Consider the following 15,548-nt stretch of genomic DNA (forward strand, 5'->3'; position numbering starts at 1 on the left):
GCGATAATGCGGATACACTGAGGCAGCAGTATAAGGCTAAGAGAAAAATACTTAAAAAGAGCAATCAAAGACAGCAAGCGTACGCTATTTCTCGAACTTTGTGACACGGCCGACACAGATCCTTGGGGAAAGGCATATAATACAATTGTAAAAAAGCTTCACGGGCACAAGCAGCAAGCTCCGACAGATTCCGAGAAACTCGGCCGCATCGTATCTAGCCTTTTCCCCGACAGTGCATGACCCAGCAGAAACGCAAGATCCATCGGCGACACCAACAGAATATGATGTAGAGATTACGGTAAGAGACGTAATTGATGCTGCAAGGAAAATCGCAGACGACAAAGCGCCAGGCCCAGATGGAATACCAAGCCGCGCCACTAAGCTAGCGGTGTCCCTGCAGCCCGAGGCGTTCGCAGAACTTTTTAACCTATGCATGAGGTCAGGCATATTCCCAAGCAGATGGAAAATCCAGAAACTGGTCCTTATTCCCAAGCCTGATAAGCCACCAGATGATCCCTCAGCATATAGGCCCATTTGCTTGCTAGACACTCTAGGCAAAGTGTTTGAAAGAGTAATCTGCAGCAGACTGGAAGTGGCCATAAGAGAGGTAGGGGACTTGGCTCCGCTTCAGTTCGGGTTTCGCAGAGCACGCTCGACTGTCGATGCCATAAAAACAGTTGTAGACATAGCGGCAAATGCAATTCAAGGCACAAGATGGAAAGGCGGAAACAAGGAGTATTGCCTGATAGTCACACTTGACGTCAAAAATGCTTTTAATTCTGCCCGCTGGAATAAAATTCTAGCTGCATTGGAAGGCTTTGGAGTGCCCATGTACCTAACACGTATCATACGTGGCTATCTCAGCAACCGGACTCTCCTGTACAGTACCGATGACGGGCTTAGAACGCATCACATCTCAGCCGGAGTCCCTCAGGGCTCGGTATTAGGGCCGACATTATGGAATGTAATGTATGACGGCATTCTTCGTTTGACGCTACCGGCAGGATGCACGATGGTGGGCTTCGCCGACGACATTGCACTGGTGGTAGTGGCGAAGCATCTGAGCCTGGTAGAAACTAACTGCAATGAGGCAGTGTTGATGGTCAAAAGTTGGCTGGACAGAATGGGGTTGGAGCTGGCGGCACAAAAAACGGAGGCAGTGCTAGTCAGTAGCAGAAAAAAGGTGGAGACAGCATCAATCAAAATTGCGGACGAAATGGTTGCGTCTAAGCGAACACTGCGTTACCTTGGAGTAATAATTGATACCAGCCTAAGTTTCAGGGAACATTTGGCGATGACTAACACAAAGGCTGCAGGCACTTGCAGGGCACTTTCGCGTATAATGCTCAACTCCAGGGGCCCCAAACAATGGAGAAGGCAGCTCCTCATGACGGTTCTAAAATCCGTTATCTTATATGGCGCGCCCATATGGGCCAGAGCAGCAGCAACACCTAGCTACTCCAGAGGATTGGCAGCGACATATCGGCTGAGTGCTCTACGAGTCTGCTGTGCATTCAGGACGGTATCCACGGAGGCAGCACTGGTAATTGCGGGAATGCCACCAATTGATCTACTAGCCCTAGAGGATCAGGAAGTGTTCTTGGCAGTTCGCAGCAACAACGCAACTAGAAGGGTCGCTCGCACAGAGGCGAGGCAGCGCACGACGTGTTATGGAGTTGGAGGAGAACTTAAGCAGACCGGAATATAATTGCCGCATGAACTTGAAGGATGTCGAAACTACCGTACCTAAATTCTCTGGTGATGGTGATCTGTCCATTCACGTATGGATTAGTGAGCTGGAGAAAGCGGCTAGAGTCTATGTACTGAGTGATGCCCAATGTTGGTCGTTGGGCAACCGACTGCTGGAAGTATCTGCTAAAGCATACATGACATATGAAAAGACTACAACCTGGAACGAGCTGAAGGATGCCCTTGTGAAGGTATTTGGCCTACAAATGACAAACTACGAGATTGCTAACCAGATGAGGAAGCGCCCGGTTGGCAAAGGAGTCACTCTTGCAGTATTTCATCATTATGCGAAATATTGTTCAGCAGGGCAATTTTGAAGACACCGATGTGGTCAAATACATTGTTGACGGACTACAAGATCGAACCGGATTGTCAGCTCCTTTGTATTATTGTACTTCTCTGAACGAGTTGCGAGAGAAGATGATGCGTTTTCAGACAGTTCAGCCACCAGCCAAAAACTACGTTCCTCAGGCTCGTCAGACTTCAGACCGTGCGCAGGCCATTAGGCCTCCTGCAAAGGAGAAGAGATGTTTCAATTGCCGCCAGATTGGTCACTTAATGTTTGACTGTCCACGCCCGGAGAGACCAAAAAGAAGTTGCTATCGGTGCTTCAAAGTGGGCCATCAATACCGGAATTGTCCAATGCGAACCCAGATTGCCGCAATGAGCTCTTGTGAAGACCCGGACACCATTGATGATAAGTCATTTATTCAATTAGTAAGTTTAAGAATATCTTGTAAATGGGGATGCACTGATGTTAATAATATTTTTGCCCTATTAGATTCCGGAAGCCCAGTAAGTTTTGCCAGTAGAGCGTTGATGCCGCATTTAGATTGCGATAAATTAGTTAAAAGTTATTTTCATGAACTGAGCGGTGGCACTATTCTGACTTTGTTTTGCAAAAAATATTATGAAATTCCATTTTTCCCGATAATATTATGCCGACTCAACTACTTCTTGGTAGAGACGCCTTGAATAAAATAGGTCTTAAGTTCTCATTGATTGAAAATGTAAGAAAGTATGAAAAGAATTGCGCATCATTAAAGAGTACGATTGCTTTTGTTTACAAATCCTTCTGTGCATCCCTGTTTCGAGAATGGCTAACTTAGTTGCAAACCGTGTGTGCAACGCTGTCAGATACCGGGAATACTACTGCTGGCAGTGAATTTGGCTTAGGCGCGATGCGTGAGTGCCGAGACATCGTGCATGAGCATTACATTGACCGATTTTCAATTAATTACGGGTTGCCCAAATATATGATGAGAATATGTCTGACAGATACAAAACCATTTCATAGTAGTCCTAGGGGATTATCATATTATGAAAGAGGAATCGTTTTCAAAATAGTTAGTGAGTTGTTAGCCAATAATGCGACCAAGCGATTCCCCCTATGTGTCCGCCATCGTCCAAGTGCGGAAAAAGGATGGCAATATTCGAATGTGCGTTGATTATCGAGGTTTAAATAAGAAGACTGTGAGGGATAATTTTCCGTTGCCTTTGATAGACGATTGCCTAGAATACCTGGAGGGCAAGACCGTTTTCTCCGTCATAGATTTGAAAAGTGGTTTTTACCATGTAGGTATGGAAGAGGATTCAATTAAATACACCGCATTCGTTACACCCGATGGGCAGTTCGATTATCTGAGAATGCCTTTTGGTCTAAAGAACGGACCAGCTGTATTTCAGAGATTTATATCGAACATACTTAGTGATATGATTAGAGATCGAGAACTTGTAGTTTATATGGACGATATTATTCTTGCCACCCGCACCATAGATCAGCATCATAAGTTGTTAGCAAAACTGTTAGATCGATTTATTCAGTACAATTTAGAGCTCAATATGAAGAAAAGCATTTTCCTACAGAAGAGCATAGATTATGTAGGATATGAAGTCAGTGATAAGGTAATTTTACCAAATAATACACATTTAAAAGCTATTCAAGAATACCCAGAATCACTTAACAGCAAAGCATTACACTCGTGCTTAGGCTTATTCTCTTATTTTCGCAAATTTGTTCCGAATTTCTCCCGCATAGCTAAACCGTTAACTGAGTTGCTTAAACAAGGTGGCCATTTCCGATGAACAAAACCGCTAAAAACGTATTTCTCACATTAAGATCCGCCTTATCCAGTCCGCCCGTATTAGCTATCATTAACCCTACTTACGAAACTGAGTTGCATACTGACGCCAGTTCAAATGGCTTTGGTGCCTCTTTGATGCAAAGACAGACTGATGGCAAAATGCATCCAGTCTCTTATTATTCCCGAAAGGCGACAGCCGCCGAGTCCCGTTATCACAGTTTTGAACTTGAAACTTTGGCCATAATATATGCCGTGCGCCGCTTTCGCGTTTATTTAAAACACAGACCATTTTTGATCGTTACCGATTGTAATTCATTGGTCCAAACCTTGAGTAAAAAATCAATAAATCCCCGCATTGCGCGGTGGTCGTTGGAATTGGTAAACTTTGATTATACCAGGCGAGGCAGCGCACGATTGATAGATGGCAAAGGAGGTGGGATGAGGCATTGAACGGAAGATGGACTCACTCGCTTATACCGAATATAAGAGCCTGGATAGGAAGAAATCATGGCCAAGTGTCGTTCCCGATGACACAATTCTTAAGCGGGCACGGCTGCTTTCGCAGCTATTTGCATCGTTTCAAGATCGCCAATAGTGCGCTATGCACTTGGTGCACCGAAGACATTGAGGAGGATGCTAGCCATGCACTATTTACGTGTGGCCGATTTGCGGAGCAGCGGACTCGGCTGGGAACACAGCTGGGTACATCTATCAACGCGGGCAATCTAATATCGATTATGTTAGAAAACGAATCTAACTGGAGAGCATGCAGCGACTATGCGGCATCTACAGCAGCTGAGCTTCGCAGGCTAGAACGCGAGAGGGCTACGTGCTTTCGATGCAATGGCCCACTGGCTAGTCCCGAAAGTAATGTTCCCTACACCCAAATGCACAAGCCACCAGCAGTAACAAACTTTCTCTTTCCTATATTTCTGTTTATTTTTTCTTACCTATGTAGCCTATTTTATTACTTGTAATATTTATTGTTAAATTTCTATAACTTACTATACTATATCCCACCATCTAAATAAATGAATTAAAAAAAAAAACAAAAAAAAAAAACAGGCACAAAGTAAATGCAAATGTGTGTTAACTTGCTTTCAGTTCAAAGCCCTTCAGTACCAAATTGTCGCCGCCGACAATGTCGCCGCATTGTGCGAGCCACCGACGTCGGCAGAACTTTTTCGTTTTTCTGAGCACTCAGTGAAAATATATTGTATTAGTGTTTTCTTATTGATTTTTGATATAAATAAAGGTAAGTGCTATTTAAATATTATGTATGTAAACATTAAGAATATTTTAAATAAGCCCGCTCTTCGTCTCAGTGAATTTCCCCGATAACCGAATTTGGTAACACTAAAGGGGTATAATACACTAAGGCGGGGTACGGGTACACTCTCTCAAAAATAGGCAATAAGACCACATGTGCAATTAATAAAAAAACAGAAATAAAATCCGAAAATAAAAAGACAATCCCATAGGATTAATTAATGAAAATAATAGAGAGTTTACAAATCAGGTGTGGAGTTTGCCCTAAAGAAAGTATTTTTATGAAATACACCGAGATCATTAAATTAAACCAAACCGCATTGTTTGAGTTGCTAGCGGCACAGGAAGTACCTTGCGACAGAGAGGCGTCAATTTACCAATTGCGAGCATTGGTAAAAGCAGTCATGTCACAGAATCAGTCTGGACAGAGTGATGTACCCGAAGAGCAGACAGACAGCAGTGTGCTTGCCGGACAACTTGTGGATGTTGGTCCGGAGCCTCTTATTGAGCAGCGCGGCGTGGGAAACATTGAACAGCCAAGTACGCCGGATCAAGTGGGTGCTAACCAGTTGCCAGTGCATGTTCGTGAAAGCGCACAAGCGAGCGAAACCGACGAATTGGCTTCGATTCTTAGTAGCATCGAATTGTATACAGCACGTAAAAACCTAATGGAGCTAAAAACACGTGTTATGGAGTTGGAGGAGAACTTAAGCAGACCGGAATATAATTGCCGCATGAACTTGAAGGATGTCGAAACTACCGTACCTAAATTCTCTGGTGATGGTGATCTGTCCATTCACGTATGGATTAGTGAGCTGGAGAAAGCGGCTAGAGTCTATGTACTGAGTGATGCCCAATGTTGGTCGTTGGGCAACCGACTGCTGGAAGTATCTGCTAAAGCATACATGACATATGAAAAGACTACAACCTGGAACGAGCTGAAGGATGCCCTTGTGAAGGTATTTGGCCTACAAATGACAAACTACGAGATTGCTAACCAGATGAGGAAGCGCCCGGTTGGCAAAGGAGTCACTCTTGCAGTATTTCATCATTATGCGAAATATTGTTCAGCAGGGCAATTTTGAAGACACCGATGTGGTCAAATACATTGTTGACGGACTACAAGATCGAACCGGATTGTCAGCTCCTTTGTATTATTGTACTTCTCTGAACGAGTTGCGAGAGAAGATGATGCGTTTTCAGACAGTTCAGCCACCAGCCAAAAACTACGTTCCTCAGGCTCGTCAGACTTCAGACCGTGCGCAGGCCATTAGGCCTCCTGCAAAGGAGAAGAGATGTTTCAATTGCCGCCAGATTGGTCACTTAATGTTTGACTGTCCACGCCCGGAGAGACCAAAAAGAAGTTGCTATCGGTGCTTCAAAGTGGGCCATCAATACCGGAATTGTCCAATGCGAACCCAGATTGCCGCAATGAGCTCTTGTGAAGACCCGGACACCATTGATGATAAGTCATTTATTCAATTAGTAAGTTTAAGAATATCTTGTAAATGGGGATGCACTGATGTTAATAATATTTTTGCCCTATTAGATTCCGGAAGCCCAGTAAGTTTTGCCAGTAGAGCGTTGATGCCGCATTTAGATTGCGATAAATTAGTTAAAAGTTCTTTTCGTGAACTGAGCGGTGGCACTATTCTGACTTTTGGAACAGTCAAATGTTTAGTTCTGTTTTGCAAAAAATATTATGAAATTCCATTTTTCCCGATAATATTATGCCGACTCAACTACTTCGTGGTAGAGACGCCTTGAATAAAATAGGTCTTAAGTTCTCATTGATTGAAAATGTAAGAAAGTATGAAAAGAATTGCGCATCATTAAAGAGTACGATTGCTTTTGTTTACAAATCCTTCTGTGCATCCCTGTTTCGAGAATGGCTAACTTAGTTGCAAACCGTGTGTGCAACGCTGTCAGATACCGGGAATACTACTGCTGGCAGTGAATTTGGCTTAGGCGCGATGCGTGAGTGCCGAGACATCGTGCATGAGCATTACATTGACCGATTTTCAATTAATTACGGGTTGCCCAAATATATGATGAGAATATGTCTGACAGATACAAAACCATTTCATAGTAGTCCTAGGGGATTATCATATTATGAAAGAGGAATCGTTTTCAAAATAGTTAGTGAGTTGTTAGCCAATAATGCGACCAAGCGATTCCCCCTATGTGTCCGCCATCGTCCAAGTGCGGAAAAAGGATGGCAATATTCGAATGTGCGTTGATTATCGAGGTTTAAATAAGAAGACTGTGAGGGATAATTTTCCGTTGCATTTGATAGACGATTGCCTAGAATACCTGGAGGGCAAGACCGTTTTCTCCGTCATAGATTTGAAAAGTGGTTTTTACCATGTAGGTATGGAAGAGGATTCAATTAAATACACCGCATTCGTTACACCAGATGGGCAGTTCGATTATCTGAGAATGCCTTTTGGTCTAAAGAACGGACCAGCTGTATTTCAGAGATTTATATCGAACATACTTAGTGATATGATTAGAGATCGAGAACTTGTAGTTTATATGGACGATATTATTCTTGCCACCCGCACCATAGATCAGCATCATAAGTTGTTAGCAAAACTGTTAGATCGATTTATTCAGTACAATTTAGAGCTCAATATGAAGAAAAGCATTTTCCTACAGAAGAGCATAGATTATGTAGGATATGAAGTCAGTGATAAGGTAATTTTACCAAATAATACACATTTAAAAGCTATTCAAGAATACCCAGAATCACTTAACAGCAAAGCATTACACTCGTGCTTAGGATTATTCTCTTATTTTCGCAAATTTGTTCGGAATTTCTCCCGCATAGCTAAACCGTTAACTGAGTTGCTTAAACAAGGTGGCCCATTTCCGATGAACAAAACCGCTAAAAACGTATTTCTCACATTAAGATCCGCCTTATCCAGTCCGCCCGTATTAGCTATCATTAACCCTACTTACGAAACTGAGTTGCATACTGACGCCAGTTCAAATGGCTTTGGTGCCTCTTTGCATCAAAGACAGACTGATGGCAAAATGCATCCAGTCTCTTATTATTCCCGAAAGGCGACAGCCGCCGAGTCCCGTTATCACAGTTTTGAACTTGAAACTTTGGCCATAATATATGCCGTGCGCCGCTTTCGCGTTTATTTAAAACACAGACCATTTTTGATCGTTACCGATTGTAATTCATTGGTCCAAACCTTGAGTAAAAAATCAATAAATCCCCGCATTGCGCGGTGGTCGTTGGAATTGGAAAACTTTGATTATACCATTGCTCATAGACCCGGTTCAAACATGCGCCATGTAGACGCATTAAGTCGGCAAACCGAGTTGTTAGAGAATATTGTAGAAGGTGATTTTGATCCTTGCGATTTATTAGTGAAGAGAGACCAGAATGCCCCAATTGAACCTTGTGAACCGTATATTACTTTTGAGGAAAGTTGCGTTAAACCGTGTGAGTCTGGTAGAGATTTGACCAAGCTGTGTGCTCCTTTAGGGAAGAATTATTTAAAACCGTTTGAGGGAAAATTTGTTCAAAACCGAGAGATAGACCCGTGTGAGAAAAACCCGTGTGAGATACACCCGTGTGAGACAAACCCGTGTAGGATAGACCCGTGTGAGATAAGCCCGTATAAAATAAAACCATGTGCTCCTTTAGGGAAGAATTAATTAGGACCGTTTGGGACAAACCCGTGTGTTCATTTAGCGAAGAGTTGTTTCAGGCTGTGTGAGCTATGTTTAGAAAAAAGTCGGTTAAAACTGGTTAAGAATAACCTTGCGTTTCTTTAAATGAAAGTTATGTTGATCCGAGATTGAGTAACCAAAGCGAAATAAGTGACCAGCTCGATCAAAATGAGTCAGCAAACCTAGTTGGTGTAGTGGGTGCGTCTCCGCAAGATGTTGATTTATTATTGAAGTCAGAACAAATAAGAGATCCGGATATCCGCGTGAACCGTGTGATGACCCCAATGTTGGGAAAGCTGTCAGAACCTTTAGCCCAAGCCGATTGGTATAAATTAGTTAATCGTGTGGAGTTCGCTATTAATAACTCAGTGCAGTGTAGTACCGGTAAAACTCCGTCAATGTTGTTGTTTGGTTGCGATCAGCGAGGCCCCTTAGTAGACGAATTAACCGAGTATCTTGACGAGAAATTTAGTTCAGAAAACCCCTGTAACCTTGAGGCCACTAGGCAAGAGGCAAGTGCGAAATTCAATTATCGCAGGAGCGCAATGAAAAGCGGTACGCTTTAAGGCATAAGGCACCTTTATCCTATAGAGTCAATGATTTTGTTGCCATTCGCAATGTTGATGTCACTCCCGGATCGTGCAAAAAGTTCGCTCCTAAGTACCGTGGTCCTTATAAGATAAATCGAGTTCTTCCAAATGACCGTTACGAAGTCACTGATATTGATGATTGTCAACTTACTCAATTGCCCTACAAAGGTATCTTAGAATCAGCCCGACTCAAGCCGTGGATGCATGCGTGTGATAAAACTGTGAGTTTCTGTTTGTAATATGTATTTGATAAGCAGTATTTGTATATGTATATTGTATGTTGTATGTTATATTGTATGATCGAGGTCGATCAAATGTCAGGATTGCCCGAATGTAAACATTAAGAATATTTTAGATAAGCCCGCTCTTCGTCTCAGTGAATTTCCCCGATAACCGAATTTGGTCACACTAAAGGGGTATAATACACTAAGGCGGGGTACGGGCACACTCTCTCAAAAATAGGCAATAAGACCACATGTGCAATTAATAAAAAACAGAAATAAAATCCGAAAATAAAAAGACAATCCCAAGGGATTAATTAATGAAAATAATAGAGAGTTTACATGTATATATACACCACATAGTGAATAGCAATTTTGTTGGCAAAGTATTAAATTAAATTAATAGCATTATTTATAATCGAATGCTAATCAAAAGAGTAAGAAAATATGAGTACAGAGAGTGAAAGGAAATCAAAGTATTTTGCCAACAAAATTAAATGCGAGTTCGACCCCGAGCTGTGCCAAAAGATAAAATTTTTGTAATAATTTAATTTTTTTTCTCACAAAAAAAAACATTAGCAACTGGTTTAGAAATAATTGACTTCAAGAACAGCATTACGTCGGAAATTTTTAAAAGCTAGTAAAGTACACAGCTGTTGTATGAAAAGCACAAAGCGACATGTCCCCGGCGATTCCCCGGCGACCGGTACTGAAGGGCAGCGACACAGACATGCGTTCATCGTTCTGCGATCTGTGGCAGACTGAATTATTTTTGATGCGTAGCGACACTGCTACTAGCGAACGTTTTTCGCTCTCGCTGTGCCGCTCTCTGGGGTTCTAGTCTGTTCGGCATGCTTGTTCTGGTACTTCAATTTGAAAGAAGAGCATAAAGAGGGACAAGAAGATGGTGTAGGCGAAAGTAAGATGGGAGAATTTGTAATAGAGAGTGCTGGCTACTGCTTATGAGGCAACTCAAGGGTACATTTCTTGGGTAACTTCTCAGATCGTGGAACGAACTTAATTTGCGACAATAAATGTACGCTAGAGTCACACTCGTTAGACAGCTGTTTGGCCAGTTTGTTTAAGGAAAGAAACTTTAAACCGAAATCAAGCTACTGGTTGGCTCAAGATGCGAAGTCCAGCGCATTAATCCAAGCTCAGGATTAGACACAGACAAACCAGACAATTTGTCATAGTCGCGGCCGTTCAGGCCAGCACATTTTAAGTGAATTAGATTATCGCAAACGAACAGAATGCCTGCAAGTAGGTAGACAACAAGCCATTGAAAAGCCAAAGGAAAAAAAAAACAAAAATAGATAAACATATATAGAAAATTTAAAAACACAGCACTAAGATAATTATCGATATGAAATCAATAAATACAAAGAGACAGCTAAAGTGCACAGCATAAAAAAGAGTGGAAGAACAATTATAAGCCAAGCTTTGAGAGACGGCTGCACACTTAACGTGAACCGCATTGTCACACAACCAACAAACAATATAATCATTTTTTTACCAGACTACCATTGTATCAAAAAGTTTAATTTAATTAAAAAAGGAAATACAAAAAAATAAAAATTCTAAAGGTAAAAAATCTGTGTATAAGAATATACTGACCGGTTCTGACACAAGGGTTAATGTGCAGAGTAAGTTACTTTCTAAGCTGAGCGACATTGGGTTTCCACCCCTTTTCCTTTCTTGGGTTCGAGAATATTTAACAAATAGAAAACAGAAGGTACTTTTTAATTCTTCTTTTTCCGTTTCCATTTCTGTGACTTCTGGTGTACCTCAAGGTAGTCATCTTGGCCCTCTGCTCTTCACACTATTTATTAACGATCTTCCATCAGTCATTGTTCATTCGCGTGTGCTTATGTATGCTGACGATGTCAAGCTTTGTCTTACTTATAAAGATACAGATTCATTTAGTCGGCTACAAGCTGATCTTAAAAACTTTCAATCCTGGTGCCAGTTTAATCTACTAAATCTTAATACTACCAAATGTAAGGCAATGACTTTTTTTCGTAACTCTCCTCAACTGGTCACTTATTTTCTAAACAACAGCTCTTTAGAACGTCTAAATAATATGAATGATTTGGGCGTACTTATGGACCATAAGTTAAATTTTAACACCCATATTTCCACCACGGTCGCAAAGGCCATGAGTGTCCTGGGTTTCATTAAAAGATGGTCAAAAGAATTTGATGACCCCTATACAACTAAAGTTCTTTTTACTTCGCTTGTCCGTCCTATTCTAGAGTATGGATCTTGCATTTGGTCACCTCAATATGAGTCGCACCAGATTAGACTAGAATCCGTTCAAAAGCAGTTCTTGCTATTTGCTCTTCGTGGCTTAAACTGGGATCGCAATGTCAATTTGCCTTCGTATTCTAGTAGACTTCTCTTGATTAACCTTCCGTCCCTAACTAACCGTAGAATTATGCTTGGTGTCATTTTTATGCACAAGCTCCTAATTGGTGATATCGACTCGCCTGAGTTATTAGCTCAGGTGAATCTGTCGGTACCATATAGACGGAGTAGACATCCTTTAATACCTTTATCCTTAGTCGTTGTTCTTCTAACTATGCTATGCATGAACCTTTTAGGGTCCTCTGCTCTGATTACAATCTTCTATCCCCTGTAATCGGCTCAGAGTTTTCTATTAATATGTAGTATCGTCAACGTCCGCTAAGTAAGCCTTCACAACTAAAGAATTAAAAGAGACGAGAGCACAAATCAAACCAGAATACGAATGAGCGGGAGAGCGCGTCACATGCAACGACAATTTGTACGAAAGAGCGCGAGAGTTAGTTAAAACGGTAAAGACAAAAAGCAAAAGAGATAAACAAATCAACAACACCGCTAATGCAAGTATTGTTTTAAGTTTTGATTTTATTTAAATTTAAACAAAAACACAAAAGCGACAGCAAGATTCGCGAAAAAAATAAAGGTCGGATGCTGGAATTATTATTAATTAAGCCGATAATGAATTTACAAGTTATAGAAAAGTATTAAAACGCGAAAAAAAATAAAAGTTGATAGGCGCAAAAAAAAAACACGTCCGTCTTCTGCAACGAGTGAAAGTCATCACCGACAAAGCGGCGACACAATGCTTGTTTGTCCCGGCGTTCAGCAAGACATTTGGACATTTGTCTTAGCGACTGGAGCGACAACTGTAGCGACAACTGTAGGTTGTCGTTCCGGTCTTGAAAGCTAGGACATGCAATGTTAAATGTCGCTGCAATTTTAATGGCGCTAGATTGTCCCAGCGGACAAGCGACATGTCCCCGGCGATTCCCCAGCGACCGGTACTGAAGGGCAGCGACACAGACATGTGTTCATCGTTCTGCGATCTGTGGCAGACTGAATTATTTTTGATGCGTAGCGACACTGCTGCGAGCGAACGTTTTTCGCTCTCGCTGCGCCGCTCTCTGTATTTCAGAGATTTATATCGAACATACTTAGTGATATGATTAGAGATCGAGAACTTGTACTTTATATGGACGATATTATTCTTGCCACCCGCACCGTAGATCAGCATCATAAGTTGTTAGCAAAACTGTTAGATCGTTTTATTCAGTACAATTTAGAGCTCAATTTGAAGAAAAGCATTTTCCTACAGAAGAGCATTGATTATTTAGGATATGAAGTCAGTGATAAGGGAATTTTACCAAATAATACACATTTAAAAGATATTCAAGAATACCCAGAACCACTTAACAGCAAAGCATTACACTCGTGCTTAGGCTTATTCTCTTATTTTCGCAAATTTGTTCCGAATTTCTCCCGCATAGCTAAACCGTTAACTGAGTTGCTTAAACAAGGTGGTCCATTTCCCATGAACAAAACCGCTAAAAACGTATTTCTCATATTAAGATCCGCCTTATCCAGTCCGCCCGTATTAGCTTGCTATCTTTAACCCTACTTACGAAACTGATTTGCATACTGACGCCAGTTCAAATGGCTTTGGTGCCTCTTTGATGCAAAGACAGACTGATGGCAAAATGCATCCAGTCTCTTATTATTCCCGAAAGGCGACAGCCGCCGAGTCCCGTTATCACAGTTTTGAACTTGAAACTTTGGCCATAATATATGCCGTGCGCCGATTTCGCGTTTATTTAAAACACAGACCATTTTTGATCGTTACCGATTGTAATTCATTGGTCAAAACCTTGAGTAAAAAATCAATAAATCCCCGCATTGCGCGGTGGTCGTTGGAATTGGAAAACTTTGATTATACCATTGCTCATAGACCCGGTTCAAACATGGGCCATGTAGACGCATTAAGTCGGCAAACCGAGTTGTTAGAGAATATTGTAGAAGGTGATTTTGATCCTTGCGATTTATTAGTGAAAAGAGACCAGAATGCCCCAATTGAACCTTGTGAACCGTATATTACTTTTGAGGAAAGTTGCGTTAAACCGTGTGAGTCTGGTAGAGATTTGACCAAGCTGTGTGCTCCTTTAAAGAAGAATTATTTAAAACCGTTTGAGGGAAAATTTGTTCAAAACCGTTTGAGACAAAACCGTGTCAGATTGACCCGTTTGAGACAAAACCGTGTGAGATAGACAAGTTTGAGACAAAATCGTGTGATATAGACCCGTTTGAGACAAAACCGTGTGAGATAGACCCGTGTGAGAAAAACCCGTGTGAGATAAAACCGTGTGAGATAGACCCGTGTGAGATACACCCGTGTGAGACAAACCCGTGTAGGATAGACCCGTGTGAGATAAGCCCGTATAAAATAAAACCATGTGCTCCTTTAGGGAAGAATTAATTAGGACCGTTTGGGACAAACCCGTGTGTTCATTTAGCGAAGAGTTGTTTCAGGCTGTGTGAGCTATGTTTAGAAAAAAGTCGGTTAAAACTGGTTAAGAATAACCTTGCGTTTCTTTAAATGAAAGTTATGTTGATCCGAGATTGAGTAACCAAAGCGAAATAAGTGACCAGCTCGATCAAAATGAGTCAGCAAACCTAGTTGGTGTAATGGGTGCGTCTCCGCAAGATGTTGATTTATTATTGAAGTCAGAACAAATAAGAGATCCGGATATCCGCGTGAACCGTGTGATGACCCCAATGTTGGGAAAGCTGTCAGAACCTTTAGCCCAAGCCGATTGGTATAAATTAGTTAATCGTGTGGAGTTCGCTATTAATAACTCAGTGCAGTGTAGTACCGGTAAAACTCCGTCAATGTTGTTGTTTGGTTGCGATCAGCGAGGCCCCTTAGTAGACGAATTAACCGAGTATCTTGACGAGAAATTTAGTTCAGAAAACCCCTGTAACCTTGAGGCCACTAGGCAAGAGGCAAGTGCGAAAATTCAATTATCGCAGGAGCGCAATGAAAAGCGGTACGCTTTAAGGCATAAGGCACCTTTATCCTATAGAGTCAATGATTTTGTTGCCATTCGCAATGTTGATGTCACTCCCGGATCGTGCAAAAAGTTCGCTCCTAAGTACCGTGGTCCTTATAAGATAAATCGAGTTCTTCCAAATGACCGTTACGAAGTCACTGATATTGATGATTGTCAACTTACTCAATTGCCCTACAAAGGTATCTTAGAATCAGCCCGACTCAAGCCGTGGATGCATGCGTGTGATAAAACTGTGAGTTTCTGTTTGTAATATGTATTTGATAAGCAGTATTTGTATATGTATATTGTATGTTGTATGTTATATTGTATGATCGAGGTCGATCAAATGTCAGGATTGCCCGAATGTAAACATTAAGAATATTTTAGATAAGCCCGCTCTTCGTCTCAGTGAATTTCCCCGATAACCGAATTTGGTCACACTAAAGGGGTATAATACACTAAGGCGGGGTACGGGCACACTCTCTCAAAAATAGGCAATAAGACCACATGTGCAATTAATAAAAAACAGAAATAAAATCCGAAAATAAAAAGACAATCCCAAGGGATTAATTAATGAAAATAATAGAGAGTTTACATGTA

The 15,548-nt window shown here is 41.5% G+C and overlaps 3 protein-coding genes across 3 annotated transcripts in view; 2 read left to right on the forward strand and 1 right to left on the reverse strand.

Annotated features, from left to right (window-relative positions):
* Positions 1-2,166: 2,166 nt before the first annotated feature.
* LOC124462011 (cellular nucleic acid-binding protein homolog) lies at positions 2,167-2,556 on the forward strand. Its single transcript, XM_047013409.1, has 2 exons — positions 2,167-2,466; positions 2,531-2,556. The coding sequence occupies exons 1-2, from the start codon at positions 2,170-2,172 to the stop codon at positions 2,546-2,548; spliced, it is 315 nt and encodes a 104-aa protein (XP_046869365.1). The 5' UTR covers positions 2,167-2,169; the 3' UTR covers positions 2,549-2,556.
* Positions 2,557-6,287: 3,731 nt separating this feature from the next.
* On the forward strand, positions 6,288-6,677 carry LOC124462010 (cellular nucleic acid-binding protein homolog). The gene is made up of 2 exons (XM_047013408.1): positions 6,288-6,587; positions 6,652-6,677. The coding sequence occupies exons 1-2, from the start codon at positions 6,291-6,293 to the stop codon at positions 6,667-6,669; spliced, it is 315 nt and encodes a 104-aa protein (XP_046869364.1). The 5' UTR covers positions 6,288-6,290; the 3' UTR covers positions 6,670-6,677.
* Positions 6,678-12,751: 6,074 nt separating this feature from the next.
* The window catches only part of LOC124462012, a 70,570-nt gene continuing 67,773 nt past the window's right edge, over positions 12,752-15,548 (reverse strand). The window contains exon 4 of the mRNA XM_047013410.1: positions 12,752-13,028. Coding sequence (XP_046869366.1) covers positions 12,752-13,028 — 277 coding nt within the window. The remainder of the gene's footprint in view (positions 13,029-15,548) is intronic.

Source organism: Drosophila willistoni, unplaced genomic scaffold, assembly GCF_018902025.1.
Source record: "Drosophila willistoni isolate 14030-0811.24 unplaced genomic scaffold, UCI_dwil_1.1 Seg819, whole genome shotgun sequence".
Lineage (NCBI taxonomy): Eukaryota > Metazoa > Arthropoda > Insecta > Diptera > Drosophilidae > Drosophila > Drosophila willistoni.